This window comes from Plectrocnemia conspersa, unplaced genomic scaffold (assembly GCF_051122295.1).
Source record: "Plectrocnemia conspersa isolate PC_06_02 unplaced genomic scaffold, ASM5112229v1 ptg000001l, whole genome shotgun sequence".
NCBI lineage: Eukaryota > Metazoa > Arthropoda > Insecta > Trichoptera > Polycentropodidae > Plectrocnemia > Plectrocnemia conspersa.
In genome coordinates this window covers 17,574,349-17,592,755 of record NW_028277165.1, presented here as the reverse complement: position 1 = coordinate 17,592,755, position 18,407 = coordinate 17,574,349, and the positions used below count along the sequence as shown (strand labels likewise).

General features: G+C 31.9%; 2 protein-coding genes across 9 annotated transcripts; one reads left to right on the top strand and one right to left on the bottom strand.

Annotated features, from left to right (window-relative positions):
* Positions 1–881: 881 nt before the first annotated feature.
* Positions 882–6,882, bottom strand: LOC148239029 (uncharacterized). Of its 6 annotated transcripts, none has more exons than XM_088185728.1 (5): positions 5,898–6,882; positions 5,661–5,725; positions 5,475–5,550; positions 5,325–5,407; positions 882–1,795 (listed from the first exon to the last, which is right to left on the bottom strand). In XM_088185728.1, exons 1-5 carry the CDS (start codon positions 6,796–6,798, stop codon positions 1,490–1,492), a joined length of 1,431 nt encoding a protein of 476 aa, XP_088041854.1. In that variant the 5' UTR covers positions 6,799–6,882; the 3' UTR covers positions 882–1,489. The 6 variants fall into 6 exon arrangements, 1 of the variants encoding a protein (XP_088041854.1); XR_015809566.1 differs by lacking the exons at positions 5,325–5,407; positions 5,475–5,550; positions 5,661–5,725; positions 5,898–6,882 and adding exons at positions 1,866–1,948; positions 2,029–2,104; positions 2,190–2,288; positions 2,439–3,526 and having other exon boundaries at positions 1,655–1,795; XR_015809557.1 differs by lacking the exons at positions 5,325–5,407; positions 5,475–5,550; positions 5,661–5,725; positions 5,898–6,882 and adding exons at positions 1,866–1,948; positions 2,029–2,104; positions 2,190–2,254; positions 2,439–3,526 and having other exon boundaries at positions 1,655–1,795.
* Positions 6,883–7,425: 543 nt separating this feature from the next.
* MED15 (mediator complex subunit 15) lies at positions 7,426–18,341 on the top strand. Of its 3 annotated transcripts, none has more exons than XM_088185325.1 (11): positions 7,426–7,563; positions 13,267–13,406; positions 13,899–14,015; positions 14,124–14,585; positions 14,651–14,842; positions 14,913–15,078; positions 15,136–15,317; positions 17,341–17,519; positions 17,589–17,713; positions 17,770–17,872; positions 17,944–18,341. In XM_088185325.1, the coding sequence occupies exons 1-11, from the start codon at positions 7,481–7,483 to the stop codon at positions 18,283–18,285; spliced, it is 2,091 nt and encodes a 696-aa protein (XP_088041451.1). In that variant the 5' UTR covers positions 7,426–7,480; the 3' UTR covers positions 18,286–18,341. The 3 variants fall into 3 exon arrangements, with proteins under 3 accessions (XP_088041451.1, XP_088041400.1, XP_088041313.1); XM_088185274.1 differs by having other exon boundaries at positions 13,899–14,021; XM_088185187.1 differs by having other exon boundaries at positions 13,899–14,585.
* Positions 18,342–18,407: the final 66 nt, after the last annotated feature.

The following is an 18,407-nucleotide window of genomic DNA, read 5'->3' as shown; positions in this document are numbered from 1 at the left end:
AAAACGATACGAAACGATAACATTTTTTACTATCGATTGAATAGATATCTCTCCTCCATAAAGTTGGTCATAAAAATGCATGTCATTTAATTGAATACTATGAGTCATAATGAAGTCGAAATATAAAAAAAAGCTAGAAAAAACTAGAATGGCGTTTCTGATTTTGGATCAATAGAGAGCGAAAAAACAATCATCACTTCTCAAAAGTAAAAAAAAAAATAGGTCAAAAGTAATAAAATCGTGTCGGTGCATTCGCGTTTCCACTGCGACGGCGGTGGCACAATTTTATTGCTTTTGACGTGGATTGTTGACTTTTGAAAAGGGATAATAAATTGTTTTTTGAGCTCTCCTATTGGTCGAAATTCGGTTTAGATATGTTTTATTCGATTCTCACTTATTTTAAGTCGTAATATTTTTACTGCTCAACTTTTGCCTACCCCTCCCCCCACCCTCCTGAAAAAAGCTGTAATTACGTCCCTGACTTTCGGCAGGAACCTTCATTAAGAACTTCCACCAGATATTCCTAACTCATCATATTACATTAAGTCCATCTTAACTTGCAGTAAGCAGCGCTATTCCAAAATTTGAACGAGGCTTAGAAGACTGGAAAAGCAACTATTCCCCACTGCACGCCAATCTCGGTTCTATGAGACGTATACAAACCTACAAGTAATTAAAGAACTCGATATTGTTGCACATTTTGTAATAATTTATAATACAAATAGCACTATCTTTAATATAAAGATAAAAGTGTGACCTATATATATTGGTCAATACAAAAATATGTATTATATTAAAAATATGTATGCTGGTCGATTTTTCTCTGTTACCCCATATATTTACATATATAACTGAAGAAATAATAAATAAAAAACATTATACTTATATGATAATTTTTTAATTTGATTTGATGTAATGATTTCTATAAGTAATATCAATAAATTAAATTTCTATTTTTAAATGCTTTTCTGCATTTTTCACATTCAAAATTACAAACATCGCTATGAGTTTTCATATGACGTGACATATAGGTAGTATATATTTGACATTTGAATGCCATTCCACATTTTATACATTCAAAGTCACAAACATCACTATGAATTTTTATATGCATTAAAGGCTAGATTTAATAAAGAATGCTTTTCCACATTTATTACATTCAAAGTTATGTACATTGCTATATGTTTGCATATGATTTGGAAGTGTGGTTTTATGTTTAAACCCTTTTCCACATTTAAAGTCACAAATATCGCTATGAAATTTTATATACACTGAAAGTCTGCATTTATATTTAAATGCTTTTCCACATTAATAAAATCCAAAAGTACGATGAGTTTTCATACAGTGTGTTTTCATGCGTTGAAAGACTGTTTGGATAATAATGCTTTCCCACATTTGTTACATTCAAACTAACGATCATCGTTGATTTTATATGTAATTTTTCTTATGATTTGAAAGATAGCATTTAGATTTAAATGCTTTTACACATTTAGGCTAAGTGCTGTGTTTCCATATGTCTCACTAGACCGTCTTTGGCAATGAATATTTTCACACATTTGTCACATTGAAAGATCTGAATGTTGTTATGAGTTTGGGAATGTTGTGAAAGATGGTCACGAGTTTTGAATGTTTTTCCACATACTTTACATTCAAAGTCATCAACAACACTATGAATTTTATCATGTTTTAAGAGTGCGATATTATATCGAAATGTTTTTTCACATTTATCACACTTATTTTTAATAGGTTCACTGTGCATAAGTTTAACTCGGGTACCTTTTTCTCTTTTTGGTTTCTAAAATTTAAATTTCATTCGTTAGGTAAATTTCGAAATATATAGAAATCGAAATCTATTTGACTATTACTTTAGGGGTGATGTAATTTTGTTGAGATATCACATCAACACTGGTGTTATTTGTCTCAAGTATATCCTCAACATCGTGGACTTCTGAAATAATGTAATAATTAAATATATTAAAATGTGAATGTGTGTGTAAAATCTATGCTAAAATAATAAGTGTGACTAACCAATTTCCAACATGTCGTTTACTTCATTACTGGGTGTATCTTCGTTTCTATCGTATTCGCATTGTATAGATTCTGCCTTAAAAAAGAAACAGATTTATTTTTGTAGGCACGTGTTTAAATCACGTATGCGTTAACAAGTGTTACATATTACGTTTCAATACCTGGACTTTACAATGATTCGTGTTAATGGAAGGAACTATTTCTTCATTATTTTCTATGTTAGTTTCTGCAAAAATGAGTAAGCGATTTAGGGTACTCTTCTGAAAAAATTGAGCGCATACGCACAGGAGTGTGCATGCACAATTACGCTAATACAATCAGCAAGATAAAGTCTGAGAAAGTATATGATAATAATGTTTTTATTTAAATTATATTATTAAAAGTATCATAAATAATTAAACTATTCTTACGTAGTATTTGAGTAGACAAAAATGGGGCTATATCATGAAGTATGGCTTGAAAAGGATCGCGATTGTTTAATGTCGTTCTCCACATGAATTCAGCCAAGTACGAGCTCATTAAATTCTTGTTCGTTCCGCGTCTTCTCTTATTGCACGCGTCTTCCTTTATTTTCATCAAGCCCCACATACGCTTCACTTGTTTAGTGTTCGCGAGTGTTGCGGGGTCGACGAAATGAAGCCGGTGGTTGACCATTTGATGTTCAAACTCAATTGATATAATATTATTATATGCTCGCCATAAATCGGTAACAATTTTGGAGCCTGGTCTGATTTTTTGCCTTATAATCGGCAAAAGAGTTTTAGCGAAACGGTCAGGAACTTGAACGGCAAAACAATCCTTCGTCTCAAGACAAAGTCCTCCAAATATCCATTGTTTAGGTAAAATTTTGCCATGACTATCTTTTCGTCTAACAAAAAGGCTCTCGTCGATCTCCACCGTCATTCCTTCCCCGCCGATCATCGAATCAAATTGTTTCGATCGCCACACACATACTTCTCGTAAGCAATTATTCCAGTCGATAACCGTACTCTTACTTATACCCAACTCGTGTTTACACCATTTTAAAGTTGTCGTTTCACGAGACCAAAAGTAAATAAACAACACTACATTTTGAAATGAAATTTTTGAATTTTCAAGCCAAGTCCCTTTACGTATCCCTATGGATATTTTACAGGATCGTTTATAACATTCCCATAAAGGCGGTTTTGAACTATAAAATACAAGTTTCATGAAGTGTCCGTTCTTACACATTTTCACTCTTGGTATAATATTCGAACGTTGTAAGAATTTTATTGCCGTTTCATCATTATGTACTGTCTGAAATATAGTTTCGAGATTGATAGCCATCATGTGGGTTATGTACTACCCCGTACGCCCGAGTACGCGAATTCTGTCACTGCATTTTTTTATGTATTTACTTAATTATTGTTTAAATAGGCAGAGATATATTTATGAATATTTTCATGTAGCAAATGTCACCGCTAGTTACGAAAAGCACCACAAGAGGGCTAGTTTCGTACCAACCCTGTTACACCATAAGAGATTAAAATTCGACCATACACCCACTATATGAATCGTGAAAATATCTGTTAATAAAATTTGTACGTCGTCAAATTTATAGTTCTAGACTATTTTTGCCATGTTTAATGAAAATTAACATTACTTTTTATATAATGAAATATCATTTTGTCTAGTTACGTAAAACACAATCTACTTTGCTCAATGCACGAAATAAGCAAAACAATTCCCGTTCAATTCACGTATTCAGCGGATAATCACGAATGAAGCAACAAGCTTGCATTTTTTATCAATTAAACAAATTATTGCTTATTTCACGGAATAAGCTAACTAATTTCTAACATATATATGGATGAACGCCGTGGCGTTCCTAGGATATTGTGCACCCAGGGAAGAACTACACAGAGGGCGCACCTTATTTTTTTTATTTAATAATTTTAGTATAAATTTAAATACTTATTAACCAATTTGAAAATCACAACTTAGAGAAGTTAGATTCTGTAATATTCAGTGTTGTGTAAATTTTTGGAGATTTATAAAATGTTCTTATTAACCAGGGAAAGAGAAAAAATAGCTATAAAAATCACTTGTTGTCAATAGGCAGATTGTGGAACAAAAGAGTAAAAAAACATTAGATCAAAATCATTTTTATTTCTCGCACTAAAAGTTAAATAATTACAGTCCTGAAAATATTTCAGTTAAAAATATAACTGTAAAACAAATACACGTGTACATAAATATAAGTTCTTTTGAGTTTTGCTCCCCTGCCCAAGCTGGGAAATGCGAGTATAAAAACATTTCCAATACGTACACAGCCAAAATCTCACCGTGGGCCTGTACATACACATTCATTCATGCATACGTATTGCAAAGATTTCTAATTTTTTGAGTACACGCTCCATGTCTACGTTATCGGGGAGTCTGGTAAAATTATTAACTTTTAGTTATTCATTAACATGAATAATATTTTTTTTTGATGAAATACAATAGAAATTGAACGATTTAAAACAATATATAACAGTAAAGATGTCGCTGAAGTATAGCATACGAAATGCTGCCTTCCGAGTGCAACGAAAAACCGACAATGCCACCATAGCGGCGGCATCCGATTGCAAAGGGTCAAAGTCACAAACGTCACCATAGTCTGCATATGTTTAGATAGTGTAAATTTAGTTTTGAATGCTTTTCCACTCAATTTTTCCACTCAAATTCATGAACATTTATATGAGTTTTCATATGCCCCGAAAAAGAGGTATATTTGAATGCTTTTCCACATTTTTCATATTCAAAGTTACAAACATCGCTATGATTTTGCATTTGACGTTACACATATTTTATATTCAGTCACAAACGTCATTATGAATTTTTATGTGTTTTCATATGTATTGAAAGACTATTTAGATAATAATGCTTTTAACATTTCTTACATTCAAACTAACGATCATCGTTAAAATTACGAATAGCGCTGTGTTTCCATATGTCTTACTAGACCGTGTTCAGTGAATGTTTTTCCACATTTATCGCATTCAAATACTCGAATGTCGTTTTGAGTTGTGAATGTTGTGAATGAAAGTCATGAGTTTTGAATGCTTTTCCTCATATTTTACATTCGGTCATATATAACACTGAGATTTTATATGTTTTAAAAGTGTGCTTTTATATTGAAATGCTTTTTTACATTTATCGCACTTATTTTTATAAGGTTTACTGTGCATACATTTAACTCTGGTAACTTTTTCTCTATTTGGTTTCTAAAATATAAATTTTATTCGTTAGCTAAATATCGAAATATATAAAGAAATCTATTTGATTATTACTTTGGGGGTGTTGTACTTTTGTTGAGATATCACATCAACACTGATAGTATTCGTCTTAAGTATATCCTTAACATCGTGGATTTCTGAAATCATATAATAATTAAATATAATAAAATGTAACACTATGCTAAAATATTAAGTACGTCTAACCAATTTCGAACATGTCGTCAACATAATTTGTGGATGTATCTTCGCTGCTATCGTATTCGCATTTTATTGATTCCGCCTTAAAAAAGGAACAGATTTATTTTTGTAGGTATCAAGCTGGCAAATATTTCCAAGAGCGGGTGTTTAAACCGTATGCATTAACAAGTGTCACATATTACTTTTCAATACCTCGACTTTACAATGAATCATGTTGATGGAAGGAACTAGTTCTTCATTATTTTCTATGTCAGTTTCTGCAATAATGAGTAAATAATTTAGGGTACTATTGTGAAACAATTGGGCGCATGCAGTTACACTTATACAACTGGTAAGATAAAGTCGGAGAAAGTACATACATATATGATAATTATGTTTATATTGAAATTATATTATTAAAAGCATTATAAATAATGAAATTAGTCTTACGCGGTACTTGAGTCGACCAAAATGAAGCTATATCATCAAGTATGGCTTGAAAAGGATCGCGATTGTTTAATGTCGTTCTCCACATGAACTCAGCTAAGTACGAGTGCATGAAATTCCTGTCCGTTCCGCGTCTTCTCTTATTGCCCGCGTCTTCTTTTATTTTCACCAAGCCCCACATACGCTTCACTTGTTTGGTATCTGCGAGTGTTTTTGGGTCGATAAAATGAAGCCGACGGTTGATCGATTGATGTTCAATTTCGATTGATATAATATTATTGTATGCTCGCCATAAATCGGTAATAATGTTGGAGCCCGGTCTGATTTTTTGCCTTATAATCGGTAAAAGAGTTGTAGCGGAACAGTCAGGAACTTGAACGACAAAACAATCCTTCGTCTCCCGACAAAGTCCTCCAAATATCCATTGTTGAGGTAGAATTCTCCCTTGATTATCTTTCGATCGAACAAAAAGGCTCTCGTCAATCTCCACAGTCATTCCTTCCCCGCCGATCATGGAATCAAATTGTTCCAATCGCCACACACACACCTCTCGCAAGCAATTGTTCCAGTCGATAACCGTAGAGCGATTTATATCCAACTCATGTTTACACAATTTTAAAGTTGTCGTTTCACGAGACCAAAAGTAAATAAACAACACTACATTTTGAAATGAAATTTTTGAACTGTCGAGCCATGTTCCTTTTCGTACCCCTATAGATATTCTGCAGGATCTTTTATAACATTGCCACGAGGGAGGTTTTGAACTACGGAATGAAATTTTCATCTCATGTCCGTTCGTACACATTTTCTTTCTCGGTACAATGTTACAATTCTGCAAGAATTCTATTGCCGTTTCATCATTATGCACTGTCTGAAATAATTTTTTGAGATTGGTGGCCATCATGGGGGAAAGCAGTAATTTTCTTAAATAATTTAATTTGGCTGTCAAATCACACGTCAAAAAACGCGAGGATAAAGGTTTGGCCCTAGCGGCTACGAAAGCGGCCAATAACGTTTTGTTGCAAAAATCCTCGCTGCTTTACAAAAATCTAAGTAAAGGCGCAACATTTGCCGTAAACCTTGAGTACCGAAATGGGGTACATTAAAATTAATATAATAGTGAAATTAATTTAAATAACATTTGTCTAGAATGCAGATGTTTAGAATGCATTTAATTTTATTATCATTGAACTTATCTAGAAATAGTTTTTTTCCGACCATACTCTCAGAGGAAGCAGAAAAAGTTTTGCGAATCGTCAGAGAATGTTCGATAAGTTACCACGCAAAATAATACATATTTTTTATAGTATTTCATATTCGAATAAAGTTACAAATTAATATTTAATTATCAAGGGTAAACACCGAAAATTAAAAAATTATATTTACAAAATAATACAAAAAAAGTACTTTTCGTTCTTTTAAATTTATGATGTTTTTTATGTACATAAGTGTGCATAAAAACATTGTTGCATAAAAAACAAAGAAGATAAAAAAATATATTTTTTAATACTGGCTACACTGGATTACAGTTAGTAAACGTTAGTTCTCGTAGGCGCAGCTGTCTTTCGGGCCGAAGTTGAGCAGACATGGAGGAGTTGAAACCCTTTAGTAGCGCCGACGAAGGATCTTGGCGAACGCCAGCGTTTCGTCAAAATGTCGTCGCTAAAATGTTATTATTTACTCATATAAATGAAAATTTGTGATGTTTGTGAATTTTATTGTGACAGTGCTAATAGTAATAGTACTACTCGATCATTGTTGACTTTTGAATCTATTATTGGTATTTGGGACCACTTTAGTAGTAGTAGTTCCTCGCACCCTATGTAATTAGCCACATCTACATACTATTTAGTGACATCATCAGGTATTTGTCAAGAATGTCAGCGTCAATTATGTAAATTGTGTATTAGGTATATAATATAAATTAAAAAGATTTACCTTCTATAAATGGTTTAAATGTTTTGACCTAACCTTAAACGCTCGCTCACACCTAACCAGTTTCAATTTTAAAGATAAGAAAATGTAATTTTTAATAGATATGCACATTTATCACTTTTTCTGTGATCAAGTTTCACATAATAATTTGAACCCCTTAGAATACTTAATATCTTTTATTAAAAAACTAAATAATCCAAACTCTTAATTATATGTATACGTATAGCTTTATTTTTTCAAATTTAATTTATGTACAATTGCCTATTTAATTAGGTAGGTGCGGGGTGATACTAAAGTTTAGCTTTATTATTTGACACTTTTTTTTGTTGTCTCAGTTGTATGAGAATCATCCCGATTCATAAGTATGATGAATTTTCCATCGAAAATTTTAGACCTTTGATCACAAAGGCAAACTATTTGTAGTGTGCCAGAAACGCCGATGTTGTTTGCGTTGTTGTGCTATTATAATGTCAACGTCGTTTTTCTCCAATTAGTATTACCTGTATTGACATTATTATTATTATTTTAATTAATTAATACCGCTCCCATGATTTGCCATGTTTATTGATTAGCAAAACCAAAGCTTTCGAATGCAAATTTTGTTTCACTATATTGAATATTTGTATTTACTTTTATTTTTAAAACAAATAAAATCAATATTATAGATTAGCATAAAATTTGCTACTGTTTTTGAGTTGATAATTTTTCAATATTAGGGTTGTAAGTTTTTGTCATTTCCTATCCGAGCCGGTTTCTTTATGACGATTTTATATACAGTAGACCCCACAATAACATGATAAATTAGGGACGTGTTATTTGAGCGCCTGTTACTTTATGTGTGATCTCACCACACGCGCCTGATTCGTACTTACGTATTGTAAAATATTGTATGAGTATTTTCTAGTCCCCAAATTACACGCACCTAAATAGCATACCCCCAATTTACCGTGTTATTGGGGGTCTACTGTAACTCATTGAAAAAATAGTTGTTTACAACAATGCCGATTCGAACATTGTTAACACATTACGATCTGTTTTTGCGTGATAGCGAAATTTTTTTGGTCAGTCCTTTTCTGCATTTCTGAGGGTTGTAATGTAATGTTTTCATACAAATAAAAATATGGCAAAGAATCCCATTCTTGCAGTATAATATTTTTATATTTTTTCTTCCAGTGGTTTATCAATATTATTTTAATTTGGTAAGCTTCTAATTGTGTTATTAATTTTACAGCTATTTCTAAAGTGTAGTAATTCAATTTCTAAATTAATAATTTTCAACCAATTAAAGAAACATCAATACATTTTCAAATTAAATTTCACAAGGAATCACAATATATTGGAAACCGGCTTCCAATTGTTCAACTTGTTTTTGTCTTTCTGAATTTTTTCAATAATTGACAAATAGCTGCTGATTGGATTTTCGTTAATATTTGTATCAGTATTATCTTTAAAATTCTCCCAAATTTGTAAAGCATGAAAAATATTTCATCGTTTTTACTTACAAATCATTTATAAATAGAGTTTTATTTAACGGGGATTTATTTTAATCATTTCCCGGTCACTATTTTTTTAAAAATCACTCATGTTTTTTAATGGACCCATCCTTTCTTATGCAGCGATATAAAAATATCCAGCCATTGCAAAATATTTAAAAATATTTGTACAAATTTTATTTTAAACAAAATAAGGCTATAAGTTTCTCGAAAAATTTGCTGATTTTTGAGATGAGAATTTACAAAATACAAATTTCCGATTTAACTTGTGCATGACCGGGAAAGAGTTAAGAGATATGTATTTAAATAAATATTTTGTTCCATAAAACGAATTGTTTGTGCATATATGTAAGGTAAAGTTTTGGATTTTTTTTTCGGAAAAGGATTCATTGCAGATAGTTACTCATAAGGTGTTCATTGTTTTGACCAATGCTCGCTCGCTCACACCTATTCTGTCCAACAGTAACGCACAAACAATTCGTCTTATGGAACAATTATTTTATATTTTGCTCATTTAAATTGTCCTCTTATCAATATATTCAATTTTGATTGAACGAGTTAATATTTTTGTACATTGTTAATGTAATATGACCACATAGAGTTTTTTTTATTAAGGTCAGTAGAAAAAAGTCTTATTTCAGCAAAGATGCTTACGAAACGATTTAAAACTAGCAATCGAATATTATAGTACATTAGAAGTTTTGAATACTAAGAATCAATTTCATATATGATAATATTCCAGAAATTTCATCCTTATTTAGAGCTTGTGCAGATATAAAATTTACGATTTTTGTCACAACCAACATCACATTTGTAAATTATTTTTATTCTCTTCTTGCATATAGTATTTCCTGATAAATAAGGAAGTGAAATTCAACTACTGGCCATTTAATGTATTGTTTGAGTCACGTTTTCCAACCATACTTCATTCCCACTCAGTAGTTACAAAAACAATCATTTTTAAATCAATGCTTAGTTTTATAAATTCTTATTTATTTTATTTATTTTTTTTTTTATTTTATTAATTTATTTAGCTTAATAGCTAATCTTTACATTCTTCTTTGAATTAATTAATTATATTCACACTGGTAATTTTTAAAATAAATTTTACTAACTTTTCTCTCATAGCCAGTCCAGACTTGTATTTAGCAATAATTGCAGTTGCGCCTGACCAGTTAAATCAGTACTTTTTACCGAATAAACAATATATTTCGCCGCTTTTTAAATCGGAAATTAATTTTAAATAAACATTTCCACTCGTTGCTAAAATTCGATATTTTATTATATAGCTTGCCAGATAAAAGGATGTTTTTTTGTGTATCTCTTTTAAGTGTACGTTTCCCTGTCATATTATTTACATCACATTTTCATATTTATAGAATGAATATGTATATTATAGTGTGTATATACAATATGTATGTACGCATATGAGTGTATTTTTTAATCAAAACGTATGTATATATGTATAAAGGTCATCATGACACATTGGGGAAAACCTCACACTGTGATCAAATTTATAATTAATAAATATAGTTTTAAAATGTATTTAATTGATATGAGTATTGTTTTAAGAACTTGAGAAATCTATTTTGTTAGACGTTATGAGAGTTATGTTGATTTTTCAAAAGAACTCGTGTGATAGAAAGTATACGGTAATACGGCTATTTACATATTTCATTTTTTTTATTATTAATACAGTTTTAGATTATAGGTTGTATACAGATTGGTTACAAAAATCTGATCAGACATTTTTTTGGGCTAATTTAATACATACATATATATTTATTACAAATCTGATCAACATGATCGGACAGGTTTTTCCAATTTCATACATGTACATATATCAGCTCTAACATGCACTAATATATAATACATACACTTTCCCACACTTGATCCTTATTACAAATATGAATTGTTTATTTATTTTTTGTAAATCTTCCATTGCAACGTGCCAGGCGTTAGTCCAATGCCTTACAATGGAGGTATTAACTACTAAATAAGTAGAGAGACATCCAACTGAAATCAAAGCATGTAAATCAGCGACATCTATTTTATTAATTATAAACTAATATTACAGTTTTCAAGCAATAGATGCCACTATGAACAACCTAGCTTGATTTTACATTAATTATTAATTTCGAAATTCATCCGTGAGATTAGGAAAATCTAGGAAAACCTAATTTATGGTGTTTGATTTGAATTATAATTATATGTTCGATTGGATTTATAATTAACAATTACTTTTGCGAACAAGTGAAGGTATATGTAAATAATGTATATGGAAAAACCTTCCAAAATGCTCGGCTTTGTTATGAAAAACGCGTCTCACTTTAAGGATATGTCAATTAGTCGTATCCTCGGTGACATCTTAGTACACAGGATTCTTGATCTATCATTTGTAATCCCCCAAATAACCAAATTCTCTTTTTCTTCTTCTCATCATCATGCATCACGATAAGATGCAGAATTCTCATGATTGGAAATTCTATTTAAATTTTCCAATATTCAAACCCTCGATTTTGATTACTTATTATTATTATTTATTATTTGATTTAGGTATGGTGTTTTGGGACGACTCATACTTGTATATGCGTGTGTTTATTTTATGTAATTGTATCATGCAATTCTCAAAATAAATTCATAACCTGAATTGAATAATATCTATAACAGGAAAAAACAGTCGATTTTTTAAAAACGGAAATGTAAACACTAACATCAAAACAGTTCAATAGTGCAAAATGACTCATAATTATAACTCTGGCAGTAAAGTTCAAACTCCATTGTTTATTTATTGTTAATTAATTATTCTTTTGCGAATAATTTATGCTATTTGCAATATCTATAAATTCACACACTTGAAAATCTACTTTGTAGTGCACTAAATATTTTAATTACATTAATAACAGTAAATAGTATTTTTTATTTATTAATTTATTGTAAACATCACTTTTACTAATGCATAAATCATTCGAGTTTTTAATATAATAAAAAGCCGATTAAATATTATATGCTGACTATTTGAAATTATTCTTCAAAATGAAAACTAGTTCCTTATCTCTACAATACAATTTAAATTCATGGTGGAGACGAGCTGTTGTAGATGATTTACCATTCAGTATTGAAACATTTTTAATAAGCTAGATGCTGCGATATTACCCTATGATTTCTTAGGAATTCTTCTCAAAGTTCGCTCAAGCGCTTGAATATGATTTACCAAGTTGATTGCGAAGTGTGTAAAAAATTGCAGAGGAATATTTGGTTATTTTATTCATGACTTATTTACACTATTTAGCCCATACTTTTCTATCCAGTATAAGTTGTTAATAATTTAGTAGAATAATGTCGTTTTTTTGTATTGGTCTGATTGGATAATTAGTCGCACTCTTCCTGTCGTTGTGTCAACACGTGTCTTGTTATTTTTGGGTTCATGAACATTCGGGCTATCCATTTTAACAAAAAAAATATAAATAAAAACCACCGATTCGTGATGGCTGAATTTATATTGACCATTTTATTTAAGTTTTTAAAACATGTTGCTAAAGTGACGATGGATAACATAAAGAAATTAGGCTGGAAAGCAAAACTTCACCCGCTATACTCTCCCGATATTGCTCCTTCTGATTAACACATTTTCCAGTTCATGCAACACTATTTGGATGGAAAAATAATAATAATATGACTTGAAAAAATAACTGTTGGACTATTTTGATTTCAAAATCAGAATTTTTGCAAATAAGCTATAAAAGAGTTTTAGGAGTGGTGGCTTAAAGTATTATCTAACGAGGGCAATTTTTTTTTAATGATTTATCAAAAATAAAACACAATTTTATTGTTTCATTTTTAAAACGACATTAATTTCCGAATAATCTAATTTGAATAAACGATAAACAATATGAATATGTATTATAAACTAAATTCATCAGCCTATTTGTATTATATTTCAGATACGACTTTGTGCAAAAATCTGGCATGTCTCCATCGCGCAACAGCATGGAGATGGAAAATCACGTTTTTCAAAAAGCCAAAACGAAAGAAGAGTATTTAGGAATGGTGGCACGCCTAATAATACACTTCAGAGATATGAGTTGGTTTTATATAAGCTTATTATTTTATTGATAAATTGCATTTCACTACTAATTATATATATATTTCATGAAGTAATTTTGCATTTTTTTGAGTGAATTTTTTTTTCTTATAGGTTTATTTGCATACGTAACACTATTTTGCTTTATCAGTAAAAATACATTAAGATTGAATGCTTAATTATGATTCATTACTAGCTGTTATCGCATGCCTTTTCTGATTATTATGAACAGTTTAAATTAAGTTATTGTGAAGTAAAGACATCTATAAGTTTTTTAATTCGTTATTCCATTATCATTTTATAGAAGAATAAATAATTATAATTTTAATTATTATTCTACTTTTTAATTAAATAAATGTAGACACTGAAAATAGCTTCTTAATAACCTATTATATAATTAATGTGAATGTGAATTGCAAGTGTATGTCTTATTTAATCTTTTCTTCTGAATTATTGCTTCGATTGGAATAGTAATTTTAAACATTTCCTTAGATAAAAAGTCTGGTGTGAATCAAAATATACCTGGTTTACAAGGCCCTGGAATCAATCAACCGAATAACGTTGGCGCGCAAAACACTAACCAAAGCGGACCTGGTGGAAATCAAACCGGTACTGGTAATAATTCTAATAACCAAGGAATAGCACCTGATCCTATTAATGCATTACAAAGTTTAGCTAGTCAAGGATCTAGAAATAATCAGATGATAAATAACATAGGTCCCCAGGGTCAAATGCAAGTACAACAAAATAATATGGGAGCTCCGACGAGTCAAGTAGGCGGGATGCAAAATCAGATGCCTCAAAATACAATGAATCAACAAGGTACTCCTCAACAAAACTCTCCAATCACTGCGTCGAACCTGCACCAGACGTTAAACCAAAGGCCGCAATTGGCAAACATGCAGCAGCAACTCCAAAACAAAATGGGACCGGGCATGGGGATAGGTTCCATGGGTAATAATGCCATGGGGTCCAATCAAATGCCCGGGCAAATGGTTAACTCAATGACCGGCACAAACATACAAAGTCAAATGTCTAATGCAAATATTTCCGGTGGAAATGCACTCACTAATCAACTGCAAGGCAACAACCCAATGACCAATCAAATGGTTCCGAATCAAATGAATCCCAATATGCCCGGTCAGATGGTCGGACCAAATCAGATGCCGAGTCAAATGGGTCAGTACATATTAAATAAAATATATTTAAGCTACTTTATTTAATATTTAATTCAATGAAACTAGGAGCCCAGATGAACATGATGCATCTACAACGAAAGCCTGGAGAAGGTATGAATACTATGATGAATCCAGCGGGATCAACTTTTCAGACCGGAGCTACGCGTGGCACAACTCCGAGTCAATTCCTCCGTCAAAGTCCTTCTCCTTCTGCACCGTCTCCGGCTGCAATGGGTGGTCCAAGTCCTGCTTCAATGGGTGAATATATACATATATAGATACCGATATTTTCATAAGAGTTTATGTAATAAAATATTTGTATTTGTAGGTGTTATGGCTGGACCTATGCCTTCACCGATGTCTGTTGGAAGTTCTGGTCTTGGAGTAGGTAGCGGCGGACCAGTAGGCGGTGTCGCAAGCCCGGCACTTCAAGCTCCGTCTCCGTCTTCTCATCATCCTCAGCAGCAACATCAACATATGCAACAACATCAAAGGTATATTGCATTGCCATTAAAAATTTAGATAGATATCAACATTTTAAATGGTTTTAGATCCGTTGGAATGGCTCCCAGCCCGTCTTCGTCACTGAATACTCCTTTAGGAGTAGGTGCTGCTCCTTCACCCAGTGGTGCTACAAGTGATGATCATGCTTACAGAGAAAAAGTTCGCCAGCTTTCTAAATATATTGATCCACTGCGTAGGATGATAGAACGCATGGTTAACGATGGGGAAAGTAAGTATTAAGTAGTTTTCAGTAAAGGTTTGCAAATGATTTGCAAAGGGCAGTTTTAAACCAGCATTATGAATCACAAAATTCGTTAACAACCAGTCTGTTTTGTGTATTATAGAAGTGTAGCTTTTATCTCAATTTTTATTTGATCGTTCAGAAGTTTGAATCGATTTTAGATACCTGAAGTTGTTCACTTTTTTTAATGTTGCTCCGTTTATATGATTGAATATGAAGTAGTTAACTCCAGTACTTTATAGAAATTATGTTTTATTTTCGTTTATCTAATGGTTATCGAGAGAATTTATTACTTTGCGACTAATTTTCTTGAGGAAAATCAGTAGCTTTAAAGGAAAAATCCTAAAAGAATTCACTGTACGGCTATTTTTTTTAAGTTGTCATTATTAATTTTTCAGAGTTAAAAGTACATATTTTATAAGGCGAAAATCATCCAGTGGAATTGATCAGATTTTATCTTGTAATTTACTAGTTGATCGCGATTAACTAGTTAAGAACTTTGTATTCTCTTAATTACTTGCGGTCCGGTAAATAAAACTAAAAACTGAATATAGCCCACTATAAGGAATGAAAAGGTTGCCGACCCCCTGCTCTAGGGCGTCTTCTAAAATCTGAGAGTATTTTTGGTATTCGAGTGACTTCTAGACATGGTCTGACTTGAAAATGGAAAGTGGATTAACCAAACCCAACTTGACATAATAAAAGTTCTTAATCTAATTATAGTTTTAAAACTTTCATTAAGTCCAAAATACAAACTAAGCCAACTCAACTCTCAGGTGAAAATAAGCGAAAAAAGAAGTACAGACATGTCGCATCTCGCATATTGCTCCATAGTTAGTCTGCACTTGGATATTACACTATATTTTAAACATATGAGAGCTGTCTTTCCCGATATAATATCCCCATTATATGGACTTATTGCTATGAGAGTATTGGTTAAAGTGTTGTTAAATCGAATTTTTGTTCAATAGGAGAGCGCAAAAACAATAATCACTTCTCAGAAGTCAAAAATATACAGCAAAAACAATAAAATCGTGTCTGCGCCGTTGCAGTGGTAACGAGTGTTCCCACTGTGATGGTGCCGACACGATTTTATTGCTTTTGATGTGTATTTTTGACTTCTGAGAAGTGATAATCGTTTTTTGCGCCCTCCTATTGGTCAAAATTCAGTTTAGATATGCATAATTCGATTCTCACTTTGAGAGGTGGAGGTTGGGGCATTTTCTTCTCTCGAATTTGGTCAGAATAATGGATGTCATGAAATGCTATGAATCTTAATGAAATCGAAATATTAAATAAAACGATCACTGGCTGGCGAATTTTTGCCGTCCCCTTGATAGAGATGAAATAATGTCCCTGTCTCAGTTAATACTGCAGTTGAGTTTGACTGAACTCTGATTTGTTCCAAGCCTGTAGCGATGTGGTGATAATCAGATAATGTTTACACTCTTTTAATCCAAAACAGTCCAGTTTTTATGCTGGTTGGCCCATTTCATACACATTAGACACAATTCTTCTATCAATAACGTTTTTTTTTTGGCAGGTATACGACTACATACATCCCCTTTCCAAAGCCACAATTTTTTTGTAAAATGTTTCGCAAATTCTTACCGGTGAAATCCATGGTAGTTTAATCATATCACATAAGCACATTCATAGTATCACTCAATTTTCACCAAGGGTAGTTATATTTACCTTTAACCCGATTTATTGCACCCATTTCTGTATATTTTTTAAATGGTCTGAATTGATGATGATTAACCGACAAACTTAATTAACGAATACGCAATAATTGTGGATGATTTAGCATTGTAATTTTTAAAATGAAAGCTGGTGATCAATGGGGCTCGAAAACAATATAGATATATCCTTAAATAAGTGATAAAAAGTTACGAAAAATCCAACCAATGGCTTTAAAACTGCATGCAGATTATTATTATTATATTATATTAATTATATAAATATCAAGCATGGAAAGAGATGTTATCATTACTTTTTGGATATTTTTTAGATGTGGAAAAGTTGACTAAGATGAAGAATCTGTTGGATATTTTATCACATCCGAATAAACGAATGCCTTTGGACACTCTTCTAAAATGCGAAGTGGTTCTAGAAAAACTTGACTTTAAGAGAAGCGAAGGAATGGCAGTTCATTCTCAAACTAACCCTCTACATCAACAAGCTGCGAAGGTATCTTTTCTGTTTATGTTACAATGATTATTAAATATGTATATATTAATATTTATAAATTATTTATAGGAGCATCAGATTTTCAATCCACTTTTAGAAGTCATCAGTAACACCCTTCAATCTCCCGTTTCTAACCATACCTTGGAAAGAACATTTGGGCCGTGTATAGAAGCATTGTGTGGTCCTGATATAAGGTTAGTTTTAATTTACATAATCTTAAATTCACGAAATTAATAAAAATTAATTCTAGACATATGCCTCCACCTCTCAAGAAGCAAAAAATAGAAGTGCAAATTCCGGATATTCCTGATATACTGCAAGGTGAAATAGCTCGATTGGATAGTAGATTTAAGGTTTGCGATATTTGATTAATAACAACGTTTATGACATACATATATATAATTAATATATTTTTAAAATGTAGGTATCATTGGAAGGTCTTCAGGTCAGTACAAGCACAGGAGCCATTCGTCTCATAGCTCAGTTAGAGGACTCTAAGTTGCCATGTGTGCCTCCCGTGTCGCTGTCGGTGCCTCGAGATTATCCTGGGTCTGCTCCCAGTTGTTTGATGCCTTCGGGACATTATGGTAAAACACCGTTCCTTAGACGAGTCGGTGCGGCTTTGAGCTCACGCTTGGGTGCCCTGCCTCGCAAATATTCACTCAGCCAATTATTGGATACTTGGGAAATGAGTGTGAGACAAGCATGCAACTCGCAAGAAATGGTTCTCAGTAATACACCAACCACAGTGCTGATGGGTATTTAATGTAGCAATAATTAAAGCTGATAAATATATAAACATGCATTTTTTACAATCACAAATGAAATTAAAAGAAAGAAGTAAAAGTGTGCGAAAAAATTATATGACTTCCTCTTCAAATAAAAGTA